General features: G+C 39.8%; 3 protein-coding genes and 1 long non-coding RNA gene across 5 annotated transcripts in view; 1 reads left to right on the forward strand and 3 right to left on the reverse strand.

Moving 5' to 3' along the window:
- The first annotated feature begins 4,727 nt into the window (after positions 1 to 4,727).
- Positions 4,728 to 8,334, forward strand: LOC140282292 (uncharacterized). Its single transcript, XR_011909839.1, has 3 exons — positions 4,728 to 4,783; positions 7,779 to 7,852; positions 8,281 to 8,334. It is a non-coding gene; the product is annotated as an uncharacterized lncRNA (long non-coding RNA).
- Positions 8,335 to 9,485: 1,151 nt separating this feature from the next.
- Positions 9,486 to 14,476, reverse strand: gpha2 (glycoprotein hormone subunit alpha 2). Its single transcript, XM_072376166.1, has 4 exons — positions 14,378 to 14,476; positions 11,212 to 11,329; positions 9,732 to 9,916; positions 9,486 to 9,590 (listed from the first exon to the last, which is right to left on the reverse strand). The coding sequence occupies exons 1-4, from the start codon at positions 14,474 to 14,476 to the stop codon at positions 9,486 to 9,488; spliced, it is 507 nt and encodes a 168-aa protein (XP_072232267.1).
- A 2,752-nt stretch (positions 14,477 to 17,228) lies between these two features.
- Positions 17,229 to 19,424, reverse strand: LOC140282011 (glycoprotein hormone beta-5-like). Of its 2 annotated transcripts, XM_072376543.1 has the most exons (3): positions 19,379 to 19,424; positions 18,402 to 18,594; positions 17,229 to 17,631 (listed from the first exon to the last, which is right to left on the reverse strand). In XM_072376543.1, the coding sequence occupies exons 2-3, from the start codon at positions 18,591 to 18,593 to the stop codon at positions 17,443 to 17,445; spliced, it is 381 nt and encodes a 126-aa protein (XP_072232644.1). In that variant the 5' UTR covers position 18,594; positions 19,379 to 19,424; the 3' UTR covers positions 17,229 to 17,442. The 2 variants fall into 2 exon arrangements, with proteins under 2 accessions (XP_072232644.1, XP_072232645.1); XM_072376544.1 differs by lacking the exon at positions 19,379 to 19,424 and having other exon boundaries at positions 18,402 to 18,647.
- Positions 19,425 to 21,550: 2,126 nt separating this feature from the next.
- Positions 21,551 to 26,275, reverse strand: part of ppp2r5b (protein phosphatase 2, regulatory subunit B', beta) — a 46,063-nt gene continuing 41,338 nt past the window's right edge. Inside the window, exon 13 of the mRNA XM_072376566.1 lies at positions 21,551 to 26,275. This exon is cut by the window's right edge and continues 427 nt beyond it. The gene's annotated coding sequence lies outside the window, so the exon portion shown is untranslated.

Genomic DNA, 26,275 nt, shown 5'->3' on the forward strand with positions numbered 1-26,275 from the left:
TAAAGGATTTAATCAAGGACATGGAAGTTGAAAGCTATGTTTCAACCATTGGGTGAGTGTCTTGTCTTGTTTAAAACACCAGTAGCTGTCAGTTTAATTTAGAATTAAGAAAGTAAGGATTTATTACACTGCTTCAAAACCAACTAAACCATCTTGATATAGAGCAGTTGTATTTCACCGTTTGGCCTTTTTACAGTGTCAGGGTTGTACGGTGTGGCAATGCTGTCATATTTGCTCTAAAACACCCACTGTAAGAGAAAACAAAGCAAATCATTTCATTTAGATTACGATTTTCTAATTTTCGTAATTTTCAGTACGACCTATTGAAATTTAAAGTTTATAAACCAACTTTTTTTAAGGGGGTTGGGTGATAAGATATGACTGTATATACCACTGAATGAAATGGATTCTATCTATCTTTACTCCGTACATTGTGAGCTTTAAATATCTGAGTGAATTCTAAGAATCTAAGAGATGGTTAGTGTGTTGTAGTTATTTGAGTTTAAAATTACAATCTTCTGAAACAGACATTCTTAGTCAGCAATGTCATCAGATTCTGTATAGTTTTTACTTACAATCACAGTGATATGATCTACTGAGGAGGAACCACCGGAGCAAATCAAATTTACCTTGAGAGTTGCTAACGTAAATCTCATCGTATTCCAGGCTTAGAGAGGGTAAAACCAAGTAATATAGAATTTTATATCTTGCTTCTCCTCCTTGTTTATTGTTGTTCCACTGTCAGTAAAACGTTGTTATTTAGCCATTCAAGTAGGCTGTTAGCTTACTTTTCAGTATACTTAGCAGACTTATGTTTGTTTTTATTCTCCTCAACAATCTTAGTTATGGTCATATTTATTTATATATTTCATTCTGTACTCTGATGTTAGTAATAATTTCAATCCATAATGCTCTCTAATGATGGTCTGCAGTTAAAAGGGCGTGTTGTATGTAAGAACAGATTATCTGTTGGTGGATTTTAATGTTGCTTGTATTAATCATATCAGATGCGTTTTAAAAACACAGGGAACACACACTCTTTCATTTTAGAGCTTGGCTGTAAATCATTTAAGGCCAATTAAAGATCCATCCATGGTCAAATGTGCCAACCGAATGCAAACTTGATTTTTCATGAGTGAGTTTGTGAATTTGTTGAAACAAAAAAATCCTAAAAGCTAAATGTCACACATTTATACATACATATGATAGATCTGTAGTTGTCTTTTAAATATTCTCAGTTTTATATGCTCATCTTCTTACATTCTCCCTATTTAGATTTGATCTAATTATTGGTTGCAGTGACTTATTAGTAAGAGCCTATATTGTGCTGTTTATTACTGTGCTTTATCACTGTTTTTTTCCGTTTTAATGAGGGACCATCCTTGATGTTCACCCAGGGCTCCACCCGTGCATCAATAATGAAAAGCAACACAGTAACCTACACCCTGTCCTTGTTTATTAGTTTCAAATCTAAACCAGCTCTATAAATAACATTGAAGTCTCAGGTTCTACAGTATTGGTCATTAAATATCATGCAAGGCTTTGACAGCGTGAAAATGAAACTGACATTATTGGCTTCATCGTGGACTACAATGTACTGTAATGTGCTGACAAAAAACAGGCGTGTATAAATTAATTTGCAAAGCTTTTCATATCTATTTTCTGTATTTCACTTTAGTGTGAACAGGATGTATTTCAGCAACAAGAGGGTGCTTGTTCACACTAATCACATCATACACAGTCTCACAGAGGCACCTGTATACACAATCACTGACATTCATTGTGATGATCACACAAACACACGCTCCAGCGGTTCTTGCAGTTATGAAATAGATGATGAAGAGGCAAACGGCGCCACCTCAATCACCCTGACAGTCAGACCAGCGGGGCGAACATGATCATTTTGACAAGGTCTTGTCCTGCGTCTGGTTTGTATTGAACTTGTGTAAACAGAATTGTGTCTTTCTTTTTTTAACTCGATGAACACGCTCTCAGATGCACAAACTGTGTAAACATCCTGCAAACAGCAGAGCCTCGAGCATCAGTACCACATCACAGGAAACCATTGAGCATTTCCCATTGAATGGCACATATCCTTATGAAGATACAAGACATTAAAACCCAGAGGTTTGAGTTCAAACACCAGCACATATACTACAAAAACACATATACTCTCCATTCTGAATACAAACTACTCCACATACTTTCAGTCAGTGTTCTACTTTGGGAGGCTTCCTACAGACTGCTCCATCACTGATGATATTAATGTGTGCATCTGTGTGATGGTGCCTTGGAGCGACAGATAGTTTGTTTTCGTGTTAAACCTGCTGGAAAAATGGGAACTGAAAAGAATGAGTTTCAGAGAACAAGTGAGGACATAAGATGGACAAAGAGATGACAGTTCAGTGTTCCATTCTGGGGCTCTACGCAGTGGTGCAATTCATTGTATATTATCTACAAAATGAGCAGGTATAACATTTTCGTAAAGAGATCTTACTGAGGAAATCAGAATCTATTGTCGAGAGAACAGACGTGTTTGACTTCTTTCAAAGGTGCTCAGACAATTCATCAAGTCAAATTATTGCAGGTCTCCTGTCTTATCACACACTGACCTGATGTAAAGCGAAACACATGATGTTAAAAGATAATTGATTCAAACAACTGTCTGGACTAGCTAATGATGGATTTGGAAAGTAGGAAAATGTATTGCATCTCATGGAAACTGCTGCCTTTTCACATGAAGGATTGTGCAAAAGGGAAAAAGGTACAGTGATTAATTGAAACATGCAAACAAATGGAACTGCGGTATTTGAGGCAAATATGAGGTTGTGCCATTCTAACAAACTTGAAAGCCTTTTTTCGGTATAACCACATTTATTGTTCAACACAGCCTGAACCCTCTTAGACAAGCTTTCCAGTAAAGTCAAGTAGTCTTCAGGAATAGTTCTGCAGGCTTGTTGAAGGACAAGCCAAAGCTCTTCTTTGGATGTTGGCTGCCTTTTGTTCGGTTCTCTGTCAGATGATCCCACACTGTTTCAATAATGTTGAGGTCCGGGCTCTGGGGAGGATTCGTCCCTCCATAAGACCCGTTTCCACTGATTTTCAGTCGAGTTCTTGTGTCATTTGGCATAGCTCAGCATTTTCGCCCTTTTCCTTATGCTACCCACACACCAGAAGACTGAAAGACTATCAGCTCACATCTAAAGACTAGTGTTTAGAGTTTTAGTCCCAGACTAGCCTCAGACTAAAGATTTTACAAAGACTTTTAGATGAATTTAGATGCAATTTTTTCCCCATCATGCTCAGCAGAAGCTTGATGGAGGAGAAGCAGCTTTTAGCTACAGCTGCTCTTGTCTGTAGTGAAAAACCCAACAAAAGAGCCACAGAATATGGCACGGCCTTGGCTGTATAGACGGGGACTCCTTTTGGACAGTCCAGTTTCGCCTGCTTGTCGCTCGTTCTTCTACATGTTTGTTATTGACTGTCTGCTTTCCTGTTTCCGATCTTGTCGGTGCTCATCTATTGGTTGTTGATTGTGTTACGCCACTGCGACCTGCGATAATATTAAACACGTTTGATATGATCCCAAGCCCAAGACTAGGGAAAGACTGGTATGAAACGCGGTCGCAGACTGCAGATTACCACCTTAAACTGAACGATCGAGATGACGGGAGCGCGCCGAGACTCCAGTTAGACTCCTAAAGACTGTGTGTTTTTAGTCTGGGGCTGTGAAAATCGTTTGGTGTAAGCCCAGCATTAAGAATGGCTTCTTGACAGCCACTCTTCCAAGGAGACCATTTCTGATCAGGCTTCAGTACGCGGATCAACTGAAGAACACTATGCAAAAGATTAATTTTGAAATTGGTTCTTTGCTAAGCTGTTTGCAATGTGTAGGCTCAACTCTGGTTTTATGCCTTTATGCCTCAGTTCTTAAATGATTCATAGGTTTGTGTTAAGTTTTATGACAAACAAAAAATGAATTACTTTGACAATGGTCATTTAATTTATTTGAACTCTGGATAAACACATATAGCCACTCTTGGCTGCAGTAACAGTCTATGTGTTTAGCACCTTGATTAATCTCGTTTGAATGTGAAGCACCGTGGTGGAAATGTCACGGTTTGGGTTGCTGTTACCAGGCTGCTCGCATTTATTGATTCAACCATGCATTTCGTATCATGGCAGCGAAGGCTTGAGGGTAATGTGAGACTATCTAGATTGACCTCTTGACAGGATAATGATTATGAGCACACTAACCAGTCCTTGGTGGAACGGCTCAGAGAGATGAAATGGTAGGTTGGTCGACCATGTTATGACCTTCTCCTACACTGAAATTACAAACCAGAATCCATGTTTATGAGTGGGGCAGATATGTGTATATTTTTTCTATTTTGTTGTTATTTAAAACAGAAAATTGTTGGTTGCAAAATGGGGCATTTTATCTTTCGAACATGTAATTAGAGGTGTTTAGAGACCATGTATTATGAGGCAAAACAACTTCTAATTTAGAAAAAGAAAAGTGACATTTTAAAGACAAATGCTTAATGTATTATTTTCTTCAACTTAATGCATAGCTTTTCTACTTTGCTTTGGTGATCAATACAAAAACAGCTTTTAATTGATTTGTTTTAAGATAAACTCTCTGTACTGTACACTACACTGTATTTGAGATTGTTTTTGAGGTTTCTTACCAAAGTGAATGTGTCCAACTTGCAGCAAGGTGGACTTGGATCAGCAGCATGCAGACAGAAAGGTCAAGGAGGATCCGGTACTTGTTGACGAGGTGATGCTTTTAACTGATTTGTCACATTTTGCTGACTCAAATGGAGGCATTCATTTCAGCCCACAGTTATTTAGAATTAACCGATTTCAACAATTCATCTTCCAATTTCCTTCTCACAAGACTCTTTCATTTCCTTTCTAACGCATTCACAATTACACACTCACTTGCAGCATCTCTGTCTTTATTGCAGCCCCAGGCTAACATTAGCGCAGGCAGGTAGGATAACAAGGGTGATTATGGTTAATAATAGTATTACATCAGACAGACTATGAGTAAATGTGTAATTGTGTGTACGTGAGAGAATGTGTGTGTTTCTGGCGATGTGCTTCAGTTTGATTAGCAACAAAGTCCCCCAATTACTCTCCTCCACTCCTGTCACATCCATGGATTTTAATCTCATCTGATCCTGTTCTTGCTCTTGTCCATTCTGACTTTTTTCCACCTCTTCTTTCTCTCGCCTTGTCAGCATTTGTTTCAAGTGGGAAAAAATGATTTAAACTTATGTCAGCACACAGAGTTTTTTTTTTAACACTACAAAGGAAGTGCCAATACAAATCTACAAGCATTAAAAGGGATTTAGTTGGAACCTGGTGGCCTATCGGGAGTATGTCATTTTTAACTAGCTTAAGCTACAACTTGTTAGAATTTTTGACGATGGAATAGCTTCTCTCGTTTTTTTGATAATCAAAAAAACAAACATAGGTCCCTGATTTCAGATAGTGATACGTATCCTTTTTATTTTTACTTTACAAATATGACCTACCAAATGAAATGATGAAGCACCACTTTATGGTTTATTGTCAGAGGCAGCTAGTCCCTGGTAGGGTCTCCCAGAGCAAATTGATCTTAGGTGGACTGGTTGGTGAGTATCTTGTGGTCAGACCCATTCCCTTGAGGCACAGCCTAAATGAGCTACATGTGAAGCTCCTCCTCTGGACCCACCACCTGCAAGAGGGGCCGGTACATTGTGGATTGGGCGCCGGTCAAATATGAAGACATTGACGGAATCAGTTATATGCACATGGAACCTTACTTCATTGGTGGGAAAGGAACCCGAGCTTGTGCAGAAGGTTGATAAATGAGGGCTTTATTTAGTCTGGCTCTTCTCACTGCACGGGATAATGAGTGCACAGCAGAACTTTATTCCACTCTGGAGTTGCCCATAGTGGGACAGGGCGGGCCCCCCATTTGTGCGATCCGGAGATTGATGAGACTCGCCCTGAAGTCCGTAAGGCCCTGGATGTTGATGGGCTGTGTTGGTTTACACACCTGTGCAGCATTGTATAGAGGTTAGGGACAATGTTTCCAGACTGACAGTTTTAGGTGGTGGTTCCTCTTTTTAAAAAGGGAACATGAGGGTGTGTTCCAGCTACAGGGAAATCACACTTCTCAGGCTCCCTAGGAAAGTATATGCAGAGGTGCTGGAGAGAAGAGTCCAGCAGATAGTGGAACGATGGCGTTTTTGTCCTGGTCATGTAACACTGAACCAGCTCTTTATCCTCACAAGGAGATTGGAGGATGTGTGTGAGTTTGCCCAACCAGTGCTCATGTATTTTGACGACTTATAGAAAGCTTAAGACTGTGTCTCTCGCGGTGTCTTGTGGGAGATGCTTCAGGAGTATGTAGTATTGGGCCCCTTTTTATAGGTCCCTCAGTCCCTGTACAGTCAAAGTGAGAGCTTGGATTGGATTGCCGGCAGTAAGTCAGACTCCTTTCCGGTGCATGTGTGATGCTGCCCTTTGTCACCGGTTCCAAGTCAAGCCAAGTGCCACAGGTTTCCAGTTCAGTTGGCTTTGCTTTGCTTTTGCATCTTTGCTTTTTGCAGATGATGTGGTGCTGTTGGCCTCATTGTGCTGAGACTTGCAGTAGGCCTTTGGGCAGTTTGCAGCAAAGTGGGAAGCAGCCGGAACGGGAAAGAGAACCTCCAAGTCTGGGCTCATGGTCTTCAGTCGGAAAGGGTGGATTATGCACTCCAGGTTGGGGATGAGTTTCCTCATCAAGCCTCACGTGGAAGCGTTTAAGTTTCCCTGAGTCTTGCTCATAAGTGGGGTAAAGTGAACAGGCAGATTGGGGCAGTGGTGCAGAGGTTGCACAGGTCTGAGTCGGAAGGCAAAACTGTTTATTTACTACTTGACCTACGTTCCTAACCTCACCTGTGATCAAGAGCAATGGATAGTTACCAAGGAATAAGATTGTGAATGCAAGAGGCAGAATTCGGCTTTCTGGAAGGGGCTTCAAGTAGAGTCTCCACGTCAACAATGAGATGGTTCGGGCATCTGGTCAAGATGCCTTCTGAATACCTCCCATATTAAAGACATTTCCCATTAGAGGCCTTGGGGCAAACCCAGGACCGGCTGGAGAGATTGAAATCTTTTGGCTGGCCTGGGAATGATTTGTTGTCCCTGAGGATGAGCAGGAGTTCATCTGCTCCAGGCACAACCTTCTGTGATGTGACAGAGAAGGTAGATAACGAGCACTATATTTGCCCTACAGAAGGAAGATAACCGAGGAGCTGCTGAAAGGGTGAAGATAAATACGGCTTTGTTTGAACTGTAAATCATGCAGCACTATTCGAGTAGATACAAAAAAAACTATTAAAGAGCTGAAAATGAACACATGAAATATATGCAATCAATACTTTGCAAAGCAAGGTCATGAATAAAAGTCATCACCTTGATGATGCTTTTTTTTCAGTTGTACAAAACTGACATTTATTATAATATATTATTGTTAGACTATGAACTCATGAATCATACCTAACCTACTTAAAAATGTACAGTGGGTCTTGTGTTGCTATGGGTCCCATAAACTCCATAAACTAGGTTTCTCAATTGTTAACACTGTCTCCTCTAAAAGAACATCTTCCCCCATAATAATAATGAAATATTAGAACTTGAAGTGATGTTGCTACCTTTATATATTAGACGCTAGTTAGCCAGGTGTGCTAAAGTTAACGGCTTCTCTGGTTTTACCGTTAATCTGATTTCCTCTGCAGAATGAGACAGCAGAGGACACAGGAGAGCAGGGGGAGACATCTGTGAGGCCGGGAATTCTCAGGAGACTGGCCAGGTTGGTGTGACAGCACAGTGCGCAGCCACACCATCACCAAACAAAACCTGAACACAGCAGGGTAACACACCGACCTGTGGAGATGAAGTTGATGTCCGATTCGTATGTTTGATTGACGTTTTTGCCCAGAGGAGCAATAAGAACTGATTTGTACTGTAGATGTGCAAGAAAAGAGTTGTTTGGGGAAATCCACCTATTATATACACAGACATTTCAATATGCCTATGACATGCCTGTTCAGACAGACACCTGATGACTTCAGGCATGTGAAAGATTGACACCACCATGTTCAGCATGAGCATGCCGTACATGATAATAATGATATACAGTAGCAGCCATATGAGACGAGCCCACCATGGCAGAAATTACGTGGATGACTTGTTGACTTAAACAGACTGTAAAAGCCCCTCTTTTTTTTCTCTTTGCAGCCACATCTTACCCTTTCTTTTCCGAAGCGCTGAAGGTTAATCCTGAAATAAAAACAACTGGCAACAGTGACGTGTACTTGACTCGGTGTTTGCTTATTGTACAGTAAGGCTGATAAGGGGGTGATAGGGGGCAGAAGACTTGACACTTGGTTAAGATTCGGGTCAGGGTGTGGAGTAGATGTGCTGTGCTTATGTGACAGAGGCTTTTGTGTGTAAACATGAGAAAATAATCCACATACGTTAGTTTAAAGTTGCAGAATAGAAATTTATTGACACAAAGTTTCATTACAGTGCATTACTTTTCTTTTCATTTAACTGACATTTGCAACATTCTTTGGTTTCATCAGCAGATATTATTTACAAAATGTCTTTAGTTCAAATTCATAAATATAAATAGATTTGGTACATTCGTTGGTCTCCTGTCTGTGAATAGTGGTTATTGAAAAGAATGGAGTATCTTGTGCATTTGACCATGATGCTCATTTCAAATTTGACATTATTTGGATTTTTTTTTTGAAGAAATGACTCAACTATATTAACTGTAACGTGACACTCTCATCCTTTTTGGAACATTATCGTCATTGTCTATCATCATAATCTGAAAGTGATCTGAAATCAGTATTTGGGTTTAAATAACAATAATGCTGGAGTTTCTGTGTTTCTGTTTGCTGCTGAGTCGCTAAGCTTGATGGCAGTTATTCTTTCCTGGCTGCTTACAAAGTGTTCACGAAGCTTCAAAGCAAAACTATACAAATGCTCAGTGTGTTTGACAGAGGGGTATCTACCGCATGTCGGTCAGATTTTCTTGAAAAACCTCCCCCACGTCATATGAGATCGAGAGATAAACAAAGAAACAACGCTCACACAAAGCAAATCTTAAGAAAAGGAGGAACTTCTTTCTCAGCAATAAGGTGCTGGAGATGGATCCAGAGCTGATTTTAGTCACTCTTTCAGGATTTCATGGTTGAGTTAGTTTTGCAGGGAGCTTTCCAGTTTTTCAGCTTTCTTTGTAAGAAACACATGAAAGAAACCCTGGCATAGACACCTACATCGATAGGTCAGCTTTAAGTTTGGTAATTCAAAGTGGATTTTCAAGGACACTCATAAGATATGGGCAGAAGGAAAAAAGGTTAACTGTAACTGTAAAACTGTAACTTGGTTCTTATCCTGTGAACATTTAATAAGCAGCACTCTGTCGTGATGTGTCAGTAGCGGGATTTGCGGCACATGTCGCAGCGACAAGCCTTAGCTGTCAGGATCTCTATTTCATCATGGTGACGACCTTGAGGGCAGTCCAGACGAACTTTGACCTAAGGGGAGAAGCGAAGCCGCAGGACATGAATAATATGATCATAAATGATCAGTTTGAACAACACTAAAATAATACCAAGCCTGAGGAGGCAGTTTACGTCTCCATTCTTTTACCTCAACATTTCCCTCCCACCGCTCACCTTGGCGTCCTTGCTGATGGTGCAGCATCGTGAAGTAGAGGTGATGTTGTGGGTGAAGTTGGAGGCCACCAGTACTGAGTATCTGGAAGGGAAGGCACTGGACTCGCAGTAACCCACGCAGGCGTAGACGAGATGGGTGCCTTTACAAGTCCCACGGCGGTCACTGCGGATGGTCACATTGAAGGCTGGAGGAGGAGAAGAAGTAAGCTGGAGTGTTTTGAATCCTGTAGCACGTGGAGCGCTGATACGCAAAAACAAATGGACTAGGCTTTGCTTTTTCAGATATTACAGATATTGTGCAAACAGGAGTTTATGAATCTACAAGTGCGTAAAGCTCCATTCATACAGTCTGCCGTTGCATGCAAATCTAACACTGATGCAGGAGAAGAGAAGCATAAATGAGGGATGGCTTCAGCAGCACTTCAGGATGCCAGACTCAAAGTTTAAGGAACCAGGGCATCGCTTCACCCCTCATATTGAACACAGAAGAGCCCACAATTCTCCCATGAAGGTTTCTGAAAGCCTACATACATATGAATGTAATATTTACTTTTACACAGCAAGATACAATTTACATAATGCAGGTGTTGTTGTTTTTTCAGACACACAATCATGAGTGGATTTAACCACATCAGATCAATCAAGCTAGATGACCAGGGTCAGTTGATAAGTCAGAGCTAGCATTTTTTATTTATGTCGCCTTAAACCAGCCTGCAGCTGCTGGTAAGAAGGCAAACAAGTCCGAACCTTTGTGTTTCAGCCGCCAACAGAAGGCTTGAAGCCTGGCAACATTTGATGCTTCTGAAAATCAAAGATGCTTCTTTAGTCAGATGGGGCTTAAGAAGTCATGTCCTTAGGCTAGCTGATGGAACGGTCCTAACAAGCGTGCAAAGGTTAAGACATAGGTGTCAACATCAATTACAAAATAAACGCACAGCAGCTGGAAAAACTGATGCCTGTTAGATATCTGTTAGCTAGCTGCCAAATTCATAGGGGAAAGTTAGACTTTTCTGTCCTTTGATAAAACGTGTTTGAGGACTAAAACTAGCCAACAAATATGGTGAAACCTAAAAGAAATTGCACTGATGTTGATCAATCCTCTGTGTGTCTAATCTCACAAGTGCGCATGGGATTGTGGGTGCGCTGAGAACACCAGAGATACACAAAAGCATCTTTGGAATTTCAACATACAAAGGACCACAACCTTGAGAGGATCCATGTGATTAGCACAGTTTGATGATGTGGCACCCTGGAGACGCAGCCTTTAAGAATCTTACGTTTACTTTGAGAAGCACCCGTTGATTTATTTCATGACTGTGATACAGGAAAGTTTTTGCCAGAATCCAGCTGCCTCGCAAGGTAAGTGGCTCAATGTTTCCACAAGTAGGACTAGTTGTAGGACCAGAACTCTGATGAAAGTGGAAAAAATAGCATGTGAGTTTTGTTTGTTTGCTTTTAAATATTCAGCAGTAAAACTTACGATAAAGGTGACATCCGGGGGTGAGGCCCTCATGGCTCCAACCGGTAGGACAGAGGAGCAGCAGAGAGATCAGCGGTAATGCCAGCAGGCAGAAGTGTGAGGTCATGCACTGCGACATCTGGATGGGTGAAAATGAAGGAAATTGTTGGAAGAATCAAGAAAATTATATACAGCTTATATCCTACACAAAATCACTTTTCAAACTTCTTGTAAGTTTGAGCTCTTTAAAGTTGAGCAGGTCGGATTTGACTTCAAATGAAAATGTAACCAGTGATTTAGTCAACTTTAAACACATCTTCGTTTAGCTTTCTAGGCTAAGAAGACCATGATTTTTTTAAATCTTCTTCTGCTGAACTTTCCCCTAAAATGAAAGCTCTGCTGAGCCCCCTCCCCCTTCAGCTGAGGTGGTTTCCCCTCCTGCAGGACTACCTGCGTTTCACTCAGCTGAGTACCAGCCGGTGTGAATAAAAACAATCCTGTCACTATCTTTTCAGTCTGCTTCATTTCACAGCTACTTGCTGACACATGCACATACGCAACCTCAGCATGCACAGGTGTAAAATGTACACTGAGCTGCATGACGGCACATACCTGTGACTGCGCTATGACTGTAGCAAGAATCACAAACTACCTGAATAAAAAAAAGTCTTCCATGCACATCAGTATGTGCATGCCCACCACCTGACCCACACACTCCCACACGTGTGTAAATAATAAAGTCATCTTTTCCTGGAGATTTGGTGGTCCTGACCTCTGCCCTCTAAATTGGCTGCTTTTTCCAGCTCGGCTTCCTAAGTGTTGGGAACCAGCACTGACTGCAGCAATAGCAGAAAGGCCCTGGGGACGTTATTAACACTGCCGGCGCGACCAAATTAACAGGTCAGTATGATGCTTGTGTGTCTGTGACAATTAACCCTGTGTCAGCTGGTGGAAAAGGGGAAACACCAGGCTTTTTCCTCTTATGTGGGGTTTCCATGCATGAAGGTTTGGTTTATCTTTGAGGGAAATTGGTTGTAATCTGTTACATCCCACTTTGGGGCGATTGTACAAAGTAAGACTGCACTGTTTATACAGTGAGAAAGTTTCAACTTTTAGGTTTCAATCCTCTCTGAGATATAGATTTTATAGATCCATGAATGATTTTATCAGGTGAAGTGGGCACCCTGAAACCGCTGTAAGCTATTGCTCTGACAGGTTGAAACATCAAAATTGAGTTAAAAATATGTTCATAAACATATCTAAGTCTTCCATTCTGAATATGCTTCCAACAACAAAGCTTAGACTTTTTCCACTGTGTAACCCTCTGAGGACCTCCAGTGAACAAAAAATGAATAACTTAAGCCGGTTGTTACTAAAAGCCTGACTTATTCATAAGCTACTCTGTTTGGTTTTATTTTAAGACCATTCAAACAGTGAAAAGTGCAAATTATACTGATGTACTTCAGACCTCTTGCATTGTGTCAATGTCTCATATCCAGTCTAATTGATAATTAGCAAAAAGATATAGCTTTATGCAGCTTTCATTTTCAAATAGAATGACAGCCTGTTACACATCTGTGAAAACACATCTCAGAGGCAGCACATTTTGTACATGGATTGCTCCTGTATGTCTAATTTTCTTGATTTTGAGATAGAATTATACACATTCTGTCATTTGCAAAATCAGCAAACATTACAAAAAACCCTCTCCAGAAGTGCAAGTCTCCCTCTAGATAAGAAGATAAATTAATGGTTTAAATATGGACATTTTAAATGCATAGCAAAGCATGCAGTAGTAGTCTAAAAAAAATACAATACATGTCAGCCACTGAAAATCAAATCCTGTACATGTAGGCATTTTTCATGTATTCTGGTTTAAAGAAAACAATTGATGCAATAATTAATGCCTAATCCATAGGAAATGTAAAGGTCAGTCCACCAATAAAAGAGATGATGCACTAAAGTTGTTTCCAGGTGTAAAAATAAGCTCTTACCTGGACAGCTGAGAGTTCTCAAGTGCAGGTGTGTCGTTTGACAGGTGTGTGTGTGTGTGTGTGTGTGAAAGCGTCTGCTGTAAGCCTCATGCAGGGATATAAGTAACACAGGTAAGAGCAAAGGCACTTATAGCTCTTGACACACCCACAATTAGAGAGATGAATGTGAGGATCCTTTTTTTTTTTGCTGCCAGTTCCTCCTTCTCTTTCTTCTCTGATGCCTCTCTTCCTACCTGCACAACAAAACACATGAAATTCTCTCAAAGTATTCAGATCGCAGTACACTTCTTTCTTAAATGTTTCTCTGCTGGAGTGTGTTACCATCCTCGGGTCTCTCCCTCCTCCCCGTTTTAAACCTTCACGGGGACCACTTGTTGCTGTGACACAGAGGAAAACTAGATAGGTTTTCCATAAACGCACCACCACGACGTCGAGAAAACACGCACTCACACACACACACACACAGTTTTACCACACAACATACATGGAGACATACGTATGTTCACATAAAAGCACACGTGTATGCACACAGACAATCACAATTATATTTTAGGCCTCAGTTGCCAACTGGTACACACCACTTGTCGACTCATAAAGTGATCTGAAAGGGGACCTCACACTCACACACATACACGCAAAGTAAGACTGGCTTTTCCATCTGTAGCTGCAGCAGGAAGGACAGGGTCAGGTCAGAAGATATTGTGGGTTTGGGTCAACTGTAACAGTGCATGGTAGGTATAATCTGAGGAACTCTGGCTCTGCTTCTCCTGTCCCTCAGCTTGAAAAGAAAGAGTCATCTTAGCAACCACCCTCACCAAACTCCAGAGTGTTTTTATAAACTCTGAGATTATTAGATAGATTTTAAGTAGCAGTATCTGGATGCTGCAGTGGCCATAAAGACACAAACTGCCAAATCAGACCACTGATGACTGCGTAATTCGTAAAAAGGGAAACCAAAGACCACAAAATGGGCGCTCTTTATTCTGTTTTGGTGGGTCTCCACTAGAGATGAAGTTTCAGTGTGAAAGAACAAATGCCCTTTTTGCTGAAAGAGCTGCCTTGGTCATCAGAGGGTGACGAGGAAAGGGGAAATCAATATTTGAGATTTTTTTTCTTCTGAAAAAGTTTTGATGGTCTGGAATCATTAGTGTTGCTCTGGGCTGTTCATTCCATAGAGAGGCTATTGTATTCACTGATATTCCACTGCTTGCTTCTGGGAGGCGTGGGTTCGTGTGCAGTGTGTTCAGTAGTGTGACGACTGTGGGGTAGAAGCTGTTTTTCAGTCGGGTCATGTAGGCACACAGGGTTCTATAGAGATTTCCGGATGGTAGAGAGGTAAAGAATCAGTGTCCATGGAGGGATAAGTCTTTCAGAATGTTTTCAGCTTAGTGGCCACATTGGATGTTCTGTAAAGAAGATCACGGCATGGGCTCAGTAACACCTCTGAAATCACATTTATTGCTGCATCTACATATGCAATTACTACATTTTCCAAGACAAAGTAAAAGCAACTTCTGAATGTATTACAACTGCTTGGATCAGTAGTAAAATACCCAAACTTCTATCAATATAACTATTAGCTCCATATTTGCAGACAGCTGAGGGATTATTTTCTCCATGAAGCTAAGCAGCAACACTGTCGTAGATAATTCAGCTCAGTAAAAATATCCTCTTATCAAATAATTTCTTTTAGAAACATGAAGACCACGGGGCAGTTTTCCCCATCACCTCAGTACATCTTAAAAGACCTTAGGCCCCGAAAAGTTGGCAGCATTTCTGGAAATAAAACTCTTTTATAGAAAAAATGGTTTAATTCAAAGTGAGCTGCTTTGTGATCAGACCATGAAGCAATTTTGAAACACTGGGCCCCGGATTACAGTCATGCCTGAAGCAACACAAATCGATCATTGTTTTGTTTAGATCATTTTGCATTTCTCCGATTGTTTTGTGGGTCAGTTGATTTTTTGTGATTTAGTGTAAAATGTTGTCGTTTGGCTTCTTTTTTTTTTTGTAAAATTAGGCAACAAAGACATGCAATGTGACTTAAGTTTAATACCAAACACAAAGAGATGTCGAGCAAGCAAAATGAGAGAAATATCAACTATAAGAGAAACAAAATTACCACAAAGAAAAGCTTCAAAGAGATGGAAAATTACAAGAGACACTAAGCTATCAAAGCTAGGCAAAACAAAATTTGGGCCAGAAAACAACCGCAGGGAAATGAAAACGAAAATGTTACAGACAGACAGTCAGAAAGAGATGCTAAATCATGCAAAAATATCTGCAAGGTACAGAGCTGGAAACATGTTTTCATGATTTGTGGTTGTTTTGTGTCTCAGTCAGTCGCTGTGTCTTATTTGATGAGAGGTCGGCGTTCTACTCATTTGTGACCAGATGTTTGACAATCCCTTACTGGTTTAAATAAATAGCTTTTCTCAAAAGAAATCCCACTTCAAAGAACTTTGCAGAGAGTTTATTTTCTCCCCGAGTCAGCTTGCTTTCAGTGCTGCTCAGCCTCACACTCAAACATCTTCTAAGGAAAACACGATCCTCGTCTTATGGCCCCTTTACACAAAACATTCTCACTCCAGTTATGTCAATGGAAAACAGAATGTGTGACATCATCACCTAATGCCTCCCGCACCTACTCACAATAACACACAAAACCATTAGTGTGCTGACAGTAAGTTGCATGGACGGATGCAGCGTGTGTTTCTTTCACACACACATTAGCACATTACTCCAGTGTGACTCAGCGGGCTGACTGATGTTTGTATCGCTCAGTGGCCCTGTCACTTACGGTTGTCATGGAAACCGTGGCATCTTGAGAAGTAACATTAATGTGTCCGCTTCTACTTCGGCCCTGTTATTTTAATCTGCGAGTGTGTGTTACATCATGTGCCTCTGCTTGTATGTCAGTGCAACTGTGTTATTTTGCATTACAATATGTGTTTGCATCATTATTATTATAATATTAAGTGTATGTGTGCTATTTTGGGCCCTTTGACAATATAAGGAAAGGATTAAGCAACGTTTTCCAATTTCTAACAGTGTTTTCGTCCAGCTGATCCATTTAGACCCATGTACAGACACGCATGCACCGACACACAAACAGACACACAAGTCCCTTTCATAGAACGGAATCTATATCTACATGCTTTTCTTTACTTCATGATATCTTATTTTATACATGCCTCAAATGATACAAATCCACTTATGAGAATGTAAATGTGTGTGTGCATCCAAAGTTACAGCCCTAAGCTTAAATTTTGGATGCACTTTTTATTTCCTCTGGCTATTTGAGATGAGCAGAACCTGTTAAGCCTTGGCTTTGAATGAAAAGTAGGTTTTGAGAAAGAATTATGTCCTCATATGGGGACTAGGGTTTATTTTGATAAAAGAGCTGGGCATACATATAGAGAAAGAGCACTTTTTACTGATTTTGATTGACAGGGGGACGTTTCCACCGTGTGATCCTCTAACACATACAGATGAATGGAAATATCAGAAGACCACCATTGTCTACAACATTCGCCATTACAATGTTCACTGAGAAAGATGACAATGTCGTCATTTTAATTTAAACTGAATTATACCGAATTATAATACAGAGCGGGTATTGCAGAAATAAATTAAGTCCTATTGATGCAACCATATCAGTCATTTGTTTATACCCTAAAATACAACATCCAGTAAAGTTCTGCCCCTACAAGCGGCATGAAGGAAATACAACTCACAGTTATCAATGAGCGTTTTCACATCCGAGCAGACATCAATATCAATATTTTTTAAAAGACCTGACAAAAAGAAGGGAGGGGAAGGTGGATGGCGCAACTACAACCATAAACCTTTATGCAACGTGAGATTGAGATGAACATAGCACAAAGTTATTCAGTAACACAACAGCACTTTACTAAAAGACTTTTGTCGCTTCCTCATTGAGTTTAGGCAAAAAACTTCACTTTGTTGGGGTAGACATAACTACTTGGTTAGGGTTGGGAATCCAGGAAGACAGGATAACTACTGAATGCACACAATGCTTACTAACCAAAGCTACAGTCAGCTACTGACATAATAGATGTAGATGTAATGTATAATGTAGAAATGTAACACCTGCTCTGCTACTTCTTCTTTCTACACACACACATATAAAGACATGCGGTTTTCAGTGTTCAAATGTTACTACATGACATACAACACTGTTTAGCATAATCAGTTTCAGTAAAAGTGTTGTTTGCTTTGAGCAGGCTCCCCTCCATCAGAAGGTCTCGCATTCTGTGTCCTGGGTGGAGCAGACAGCGCAGTGGCAGTGCAGCGCCATGGGATAGTGGTAGAGAGCAGAGACATTGGGCTGGCAGCCTGGCAGCCGGGCAGTCATGTGACGGCTACGACTGTACGTGCACACGCGATGGTGTCTGTGGATGTAGGGGGGCTCTGGTATGGGCTTCTGCAGGGAACACAAAGACATGGACAGAATTTACAAATTGTATGCGTTTAGTTCAATCAAAATAAAGATTTGAGATTATCAATGTGCTAAAAATATTTGCTTCACTGAATTTAGGATTTATGGACTGAAAAGTTCACAGTTAGTATCAGTAATTTTACATGAACACACAAAAATGTATCAATAAAAGAATATATATGGAAAACATTTTTTGATGGTGAAGTCTATAATGCATTATAACAGCATTAATCTATTTATACAGCTTTTTAAAAGACAAAAAAAAACATCTGCTGCCAGTTTGTCATGAAGGTAGATCGCTATACTTTAAAAACTTCTTGTAAGCTGTCATATGTGATTATAAACATGTACAAAGCCCTATAAATGCTTTATAATGCCATCCAAATCCATTCATGATGCATCACAGAGATATAGCTTTTAAAAAAAAGATCTATAGGAACGCATTTGTCCCTTTTTTTGTTAAATAAGTTACCTTAAAACAAAGAGGTTTCATCAAGTTTAATAAATGACCCCCAGAGTTGCTGTTTCTTCTTTGAAAGTATTCTTGATTTCTGTGGTTTTCACATAGACAAAAGTTGAACAACTAAAATATTAATAAGTATTTTGGAAGGATTTTAACATTTTCTCATAATAATGACCCATGAGTCTGTGGCAAGACCAGTTCATCAGCCTCTCCACGGTCTGGGTTGAGTCTTCGTTTATTTAATGTTTCACCATTACAGCATCACGTGACCGTTTATGTGCGTGCACGTTACCTCCCAGGTGTGACAACGCCCCCAGCAGGCCTCAGTGGTTATGTGCAGACCCTTGCAGCCAGGCTTCTGGGCCACGAAGGAGAACTCACGCACTGCGCAGCCTGTGAAACTGTGGAGCGGTGTTGTCACAGAGACACAAAACACTGCAGCCCCGGCAACCAGGAGAAAAAGGGACAGAGGATGTGGCAGCATGCTGGGAATGATGGAAAGACAGTCAGAGGTTTAAACTTCACTAACTCTGTTTTACTTTCAGTTCACCTGGAATATGTTATGATTGTATGGGAAGAAACACATACTGAATCCTTTTGAAAAAGAAAAATGACTGTGATCTCAAATGTAGACACGCTATTGTTCTTCTCTTGCATACGAATGACTAGAACTCAGTAAAAGCCCCAGTTTGACCTCTTAACAATGATAACTGTTGAAGTTTAGGTAAAGAATCACTAATATTTTACATCAGAGGGCGAAGGTGATCAAACATTGTGACACTCACAACTCCCTCTAGTGTATCTTGTGGCTACTGCAGCAAAAAAAAAATAAAAATCTTGTACCTTCAGACCACAACACACATTCTGTATCAAAGGTTTACAGTTTAAAATGAAAAAAAAAAAACTTTAAATGGGAAAACAGACATTAGGTCATTTTTCATGTTTGCTGAGCTGTATTTCTCCTCTTGTCTGGCACAGACTAATTTACTTAATACTGCTGTAGGCATTAGCATCATAACTGCACATTTTCTAACAAAGAGGAAACAGAAATTTGCCAGACTGTAGAATAATGATAAAAAAAGAACTAATGCAGTAACACTGAAATAAGAATAATCAGACCACTGTGAGTACTCAGTAGAAGTTGTGTTGCAGGTTTTCCACGAATGGAATTACATACATTTTGTCCCTCATGCTGTTTTTTTCCACCGTTAATATGGTACTTGCAATATCTCACAATCAAAGATCTTTAAAGAAAATAACATCTCTCACCTTCAAAGCTGGAGAACTTGCAGAGGTTTGAGCTGCTGAACTCTGGTGTCTCTCTGTCCAGACAGTCCAGTGAATGGAACCAATACGTCCTTGTTGTTGTTATTAGAAGGACATTAGGGCGGACGGACACTCTGACATCATAGCAATTACAATGAAATACCATTAGAGACCCCAAGTCAGAAATAATAGAGAGTCCCTGGAAAGTACTGATTCCTGTCTATGTTTTCTCAACCTCAGCTTGTATCTCTCTCTGTGTGAGTGAGTGTGTGTAGTGTGTTTTTTTTTTTTTTTTAATCTATTTCACTTAGTCTGTTCTGATGCGATGAGCAGCAGTACAAAACCTGACCATAGATAAATAGAATAAAACTGCATCTTTTTAATCATTTAAGAAAATTGTGTTTGTCTCAAAGTGAATGAATTAAATCACTCTTTGTGTAGTCATTTACCTAGTTTTCTACTTCACAAGAGGCAATGCATGTTTTAACCCATTTATTCTATCTCACACACACCTTAAACTGCAGCTAAATATTTGTGCTAACCCCACGTCCGTGTTCAAATAATTGTATGTAGTTTTGTCACAAATGGTGGGACAAGATCTACCTTTACTGTTTTGCCCATTTCTGGGAAACATAAGAAACATTTTAGAAACTTAACATTTCAGCAAGCTGTGCGGTCGATGCAAGGACTTGACAACTTTTGCAATGGCAACATTTTGATTTATCTAGTGGTGCGTTTCTGCCACCTGATTAATACTTCTGTCTATCTTGAGCTCTGTTTTGGGTTCCACCAGCCCCCTGAGGGAAAAATGTTTAATTTTCCAGCAGCAAAACATTTTATGTTCTCATGCTGATCATGTTATCTGGTGCTGGAAATGTAGCATACGTTGGGAGCAATCATACTGGCAAAGAGAAGAGTCGTGGGCCAGAAAACCAAAACAATGATCTAAAGGACACAAAGGGTGTGTTCATACTTGAGGCGTTAGGTCATCAAAACCGTGGTGGAAACCAAATAAGTGAGACAACACCCCCCGATGGGTCTTGCTCCACTTCCACATGAACTCAGTTGAAATATGAACATCTCAAAGACAAATGAAATACAATTAAACAGTACTTCATTCTTTGATGTCAAGTTCACCTAGTTCTTTTAAACATAGGAGTTATGTTGCTCAATGAAATTTGGCACAAGCATTGCACTTTGTGAAAACTTGATAACTTCTACATCTGAGATCCCTTCATGCTCTGAATGAAGGCGTGTTCAGCTGTGTCAGGGACAAGAAACTTCTGATTCCTATCACAATGCTCTTATCTGAGGGAGGAGAGCAAAGGATCACTACTCCCATGAAAAGTGGCAAAGATCAGAAGTTGTAAATATCAGCTGCAGTTACACAGCTGACCTTTCATCTAGAGAACAGTACGATGTGGATGTTTTGTATCCAGTGTCTGAATTACCTTTTTGCAGCATATCTTAATATGTATGTGCAACACAGAAAGTCAAAGAACTATTTTGACTCCTTTAAACATTTCAAAAGTTACTTAAGTTGTTAAGCCTAACAAACAATATTTTTTCTAATGGTTTGATAAGGGTTTTCTAATGGTTTGATATAAAACTGTGATAATGGTGTCTTGGTAAATCAGTGTGTTGTATTGCTTATTTGTGCTCAAGACAGGTCTGCAAATATAAATAGTCCATGCCGAAGGAAACTATTCACCCCAGCAGTGAACGATGCTTCTGAACTGCCTGAAAAGCCTTGTTGGCTCTTCATCATCACCATGTAACACACTGCATAACTCATCGAAAGTTTGACGTGTTTCAGCAGAAAAATTAGCAGCTTCCTTGCACTGTTACTTCTGACAACCAGCTGACCAATCAGAGCATTCAGGAGGAGGCTCTTAAAGAGACAGGAGCTAAAACTGAGGGTTTCAGGCAGAAGTTGACAAAAGATACTACAGTTATATACAGTGTGATGAAAAAATTTTGAATTTTTCGGGTTTTTTTTTTAATATAATTTATACCTGTTCTGGAAGAACTCTAAACCTAATTTAAAAACTTGTAAATATGCATGATATGGCTCTTTAAAATATGATTAATGAAGCTTCAATGTTGAATGTTACAGTATATCTGACACCACAGAGGAACAACTAATGACACAAAAAACAGCACAGACACCCAGAGTGTTTTCTCAAAGTGAAGTTTCATTTTTAGCACATAATTTTTTTTCTCCATTCTACATCCCCCTGTAATGTTAGGTACAGTAGTAAGCCTCTCTACATTCAAACCCCCCACCAATGTGTTGGTCCCCAAAATATACATCTTCTTCTGCATCCTTTATCATCTTCTCTATGTTTTTTTTCTTCAACACAACAAACACAGACCATTGGGCAAACAGTGCAAATCTAGAAATTCTGTGAATTGCTACGTAATGCGGTTGTAGGTTTCAGTAACATTATACTCTCATTCTGTTGCTCTGACTTATTGCCATGCTTTCGTGTCTAACTCTTTTCCTCTGTTTCTCCTCCTCTGGTTTTAAAGCATTTGTCCAAATTTAGCCCAAGAAAGTGGCCAAAGAGAGGAAACTTGAAAGTCAATAAAACCAGCATCTGGTGGCTGTCTGCAAGGTGACACTTGAGCTCTCTACGAGCACTCGTACTGTCTTGCTTCCTTCTCTTGAGTCGTACTAGAATGGATAGAAAATTTTGAGAATTGAGGAATATCATGTTCATCAAATGCATTGAATGAATTAAAGAACAATGAGAGCAGGGGTTCAATTTTCTTCAAGTAAGCTGACTGTCTGACAATAACAATCAAAGAGGGTTGAGCAAGCCAACACATAAATCAAAATGTAAACTAAGGTTTGTGCCAACCAGGTCAAGTTCTTTTGGCTCCTTTCAGTTTTTGTTTTCGTGTGTTACTTGCCTGAATCAAGACAATGTTTGAAATCCAACCAAATTCTTTTCACTATGTGCGTGTGTCTCCAGAGGTCCAGCCAAATGACATTTATCAGCTTTACATTTGCACCCACACTGAGTGCAGAATTAGCTGAGGGTGGAACAGCAACACTGATGCTTTAAGAAGAGGACGTGTGAGCATTTGCTAGCTGGGAGAGTTGATTAAATGTTATGGAGAGAGAACAGGGATCTTTTTTTTTTAGATTGCTTTTCTACTGGTTTGGATATTTGAGATGTAGCATTAAAGCGGACCTTACACTTGCTGTGTTTTCTTTGACATCTGGTAAAATTAATGTGCAGGAAAAATGTTGCCTTAACCACCCACTTAAAATCCTACAAGCAAAACTACTGCAGAGAATGTGTAATGTAATGTGTAATGTAATCCTCACTCTGGTTCCCATTTCTATTGTTTTTCAGCACTCTTAATCATCGGTTTTCACCAGAGTTTAAGTGTTTTCATAACAGCTCAGATGCCATTATGAGACAACACGTTCTGAACATTCTTCATAATTGAGTCACATGATGAGCATTGATCTGTCTCCAGTACAATAGAGCAACTCTATCCACAGATGGGGGCTTTTACTATTTCCAAGGGTGACAATGAACTGACATTTTCGAAATTGAACAAAAAACCAGTGTGACTGGCCTACATGTTGGAATTTGTGACCTCAAAATTGGCTGAAACAGTTTAAATGAAAGGAGACACTGCAGCATCAACGCTTGTAAGCAAACAACTGGCATGAGGTAATGGCAGATTAAAGCAACATATGCTGGGTTTCTATTCACAAAGCAAAGCAAATCTAAAGAGGCCATGTTAATAGCCTAAAAAATAAATATGAATCAGACACATTTAGATTGACTGTTTTGAAGCTAATAAACTAGGCTTTGCCAGAGAGTGAAGGTTTAAGTTATGTTGCCAGTGATTTGAATTCAGTAGACAAAGTAGTTGCCTTCACAGGAAGCAAAGCTTGAGGAGGAATAAAAACAACTGTTGAGGACTCCAACGAGAGGAAAATGGAGAGGGCTCCTCATCAAGATTGACTTTCATGTCTGGGATTATCTGGTAAAACGGTCGGTCATGTGAGTTCATTGTTCACCGGCTCAGAACAGAAACAGGTGGTGAGTCTCGGCATCTTAATCTTTGTCAGGTCAGGCACAATTTGTAAAGCTGTTTCTATTCTACCAAATGTGCATCAGGTTGTCTTCGAAACAGGCAAAAAACACATCAAGCGAGCAAGTGGAAGTGTTTCTCTACTTTTAACATTTCAATTATTTCTTCCTTATTAACATCTTTTCTATGATAATCAACAACGGCAATGGAAACTAGGCTACAGCTAGTCAGCTTTAACATGTTAGAGCACTCAGAAAAACATGTATAAAGAACACAGAGAGCAGAATTGCATCTGTGTAAAATCCACGGTTTGGTTTGAGATGACAATTCCTCAGTTAAAGTTGAAACTTTAATGCTATCACTGCAGACAAAATGGATTTCAAAACATTGTTGATTCAGGCATGATCTGAAGCAAGCGTCTGGGAAAACTGAGGGTTTTTTTTGAATGTTTGGTTACGAAGGAATCGACAGGGTGCTCTACGTCTCTAGCATAGAAAAGAAAAAAAGAAAACAATCCATTACGTTTGACAATACATTCGAATTCAAACCCTGTCCTTCAGGAAGGAGAGGAGAGAAAGAGAAAAAGAAACAAAGAGATAACTGTTTTCTCTCATTCTCACTCTGTCTGTACAGAGCTCCTACTCAGCGATCCACTCACCGAATACACGCCAACACACTCACACATGCACACATACACAACCTGACCATCATTTTCAAATAAAGTTACAGTTCCTGATCAAATAGAAAATAAATAGCATCAGTTTCGGTTTTTCACAAAATGAACAAGATCATACAAAAAAAAACAAAAAAAAAACAAGAAAATAAACAGCATAATTACAAAGCAAAATCATTTTTCATCAAATAAATTCACACAGAAGGTACCTTTAAGACAATGTGAATATCAAGGACATAACAGGTGTAAAAACAAGAGTGGGCAGTAAACGTTGGGGTGTGACACCCACTTCCCGTTTAACACCTTAAAAATACACAGATTATCCTGAAAGAATGAAAATATTGCTAAAATAATTTTTTTCGGTCCCCCTCCCCCCTCTCTTCATCCCATCACTCTATCATAATGATCAGACAAGAATTAAACAGATGCTGTTGGTTCACAATGAAAAAGTTATCATCGCCATGGTTACCATCTAGCAGCGTACGGTCTGCTGAACCTACAGACGCTCCAGGGGCAGAAATCCAACTGGATTAGGATGTTTTTCTTTTGGTTTGAAACACTTGTGGAGTGCTTCATTCAGTTTTTCTGTAACCTCAGTGTAGCATGGGGTTGAAAAGCCTGCTTGCCTTCACTTTTGTTTATAAGAACAGGGGGTTTTAAATCATTATAAGTGTAACCAATGCAAACAGCTGAGTTTGACAAATTTACAACAGAAAAAAATGTCACTGTGTGCTACAACATCAAAATGAAAGGTACCCTGTGGAGCTTATGTCAACTGATGACAAAACAGAGAAATGTTTTGATGAGCACAAACTAGTTTTATTTGTATGTTGGCAACATGATTCACATCATGCTGCTGGCCTCTCGTATTTCCACTGATCAACAGCTGGTGGTTGAGAGGCTGTCGCCCACAAAGCCATAAAGAAGAAGACTACAAGCAAGCAAACATGGACGTATACAAAGCAGGATTTCAGTTTTTTTTCAGAAAATCTTCTTTAGAAAGGCAGAAGACGGAAAAACATTCAACACAGTTACGCTTTCCAGCCTCCAGAACACACACAATGCATTTTAGTGAGTGATACTGAACCCAAACTCTACAGGGCACCTATAGAGGAAAGACTTCTGATGTTTAAATGTGGAATATGTGAAGATTTTAGCAGAGGACCCCTTCAAAACACACCTGCCACACCACAAATATAAAAAAAATTCAAAGAAAAGAAAAACACCTGCCGCCAATCCAGTTCATTCCTCCCCTCTTTAAGGTCTGTTAAAGGGGAATTCTGCTGAATTTCAGCACTCACATTATGGCCTCATATATTGAACATGTGATGTGAATTCAGATTTCGATTTGGCCTTCCCCTTTATGGTTTCTGCTACACTAGTGTTTCTCCCATAATACACTACAGAAATATCCAGAGACGTATGTATATATATAAAAACATCATTATCAGTAGTAGTTAGAGTAGAGTAGAGTAGTAGTAGTAGAGTAACAAGTAAGAAGAAGGAACATTATTGTACTTTATATCAGTGTCGTCATCTTCATCAGCTGTAATTTAACCTTAAGGGACTTTAGGCTCGTCCTGGTGAAACCCACCAGTCTGGGAGAAGAGTTAACGCCACAACCAGCTGTGTGTGTCTGTTTAAATGTGTAAATGCGTGTGTGTAAGAAATATTTTGGTGGCCCAATCAGTTGTGTGAGATTTAGTTGACCAGTATACACCCTCTGATATTTACAGTAAATACCTGCACTTGTGTGTGTGTGTGTGTGTGTGTGTGGTTTGTGTGACTGGTCTGTGCAGTGACAGCTTTGGGACATTTGTGTGAAATTGATTCTTTTTTTTCTTCATTTATGTATTGTGCTTTCCACATGTGGAATAAGCATCTCTGACTAAAAGATAAATATGAGGCCACAGTACAGACCAATCCAGTGTTTAAATGTTGAGACAAGTTAGACACACGTTAAACTTGTTGCACCAGAAGAGATATTTGATCATTTTGTGGCTGATTTGAAGCAAGCCAGCTACCAATTTTAGGTACTGACCTGCAGTTTAATAAATCAGCATATAATTAAAATGAGTCCGCACCTTTAGACGACATTCATCTTCTAATCTGCAACATGATGTGTGTACAGCAAAAAGTGAACCAGTTTCACACAACTCTTGTCAGAA

Source organism: Leuresthes tenuis, unplaced genomic scaffold (genome assembly GCF_036924035.1).
Source record: "Leuresthes tenuis unplaced genomic scaffold, fLeuTen1.0.hap1 SCAF_22, whole genome shotgun sequence".
NCBI lineage: Eukaryota > Metazoa > Chordata > Actinopteri > Atheriniformes > Atherinopsidae > Leuresthes > Leuresthes tenuis.

Excerpts from the sequence above, each read along its gene's own strand:
- LOC140282011 (XM_072376543.1), bottom strand. The coding sequence starts at position 18,593 with ATGCTGCCACATCCTCTGTCCCTTTTTCTCCTGGTTGCCGGGGCTGCA. Across the intron at positions 17,632-18,401 it reads GGCGTTGTCACACCTGGGAG|AAGCCCATACCAGAGCCCCC; the intron begins GTAACGTGCACG and ends TGTTCCCTGCAG.
- gpha2 (XM_072376166.1), bottom strand. The coding sequence starts at position 14,476 with ATGACCCGACTGAAAAACAGCTTCTACCCCACAGTCGTCACACTACTG. Across the intron at positions 11,330-14,377 it reads AAGCAAGCAGTGGAATATCA|ATGTCGCAGTGCATGACCTC; the intron begins GTGAATACAATA and ends TCACCCATCCAG. Across the intron at positions 9,591-9,731 it reads CCATCAGCAAGGACGCCAAG|GTCAAAGTTCGTCTGGACTG; the intron begins GTGAGCGGTGGG and ends TTCTCCCCTTAG.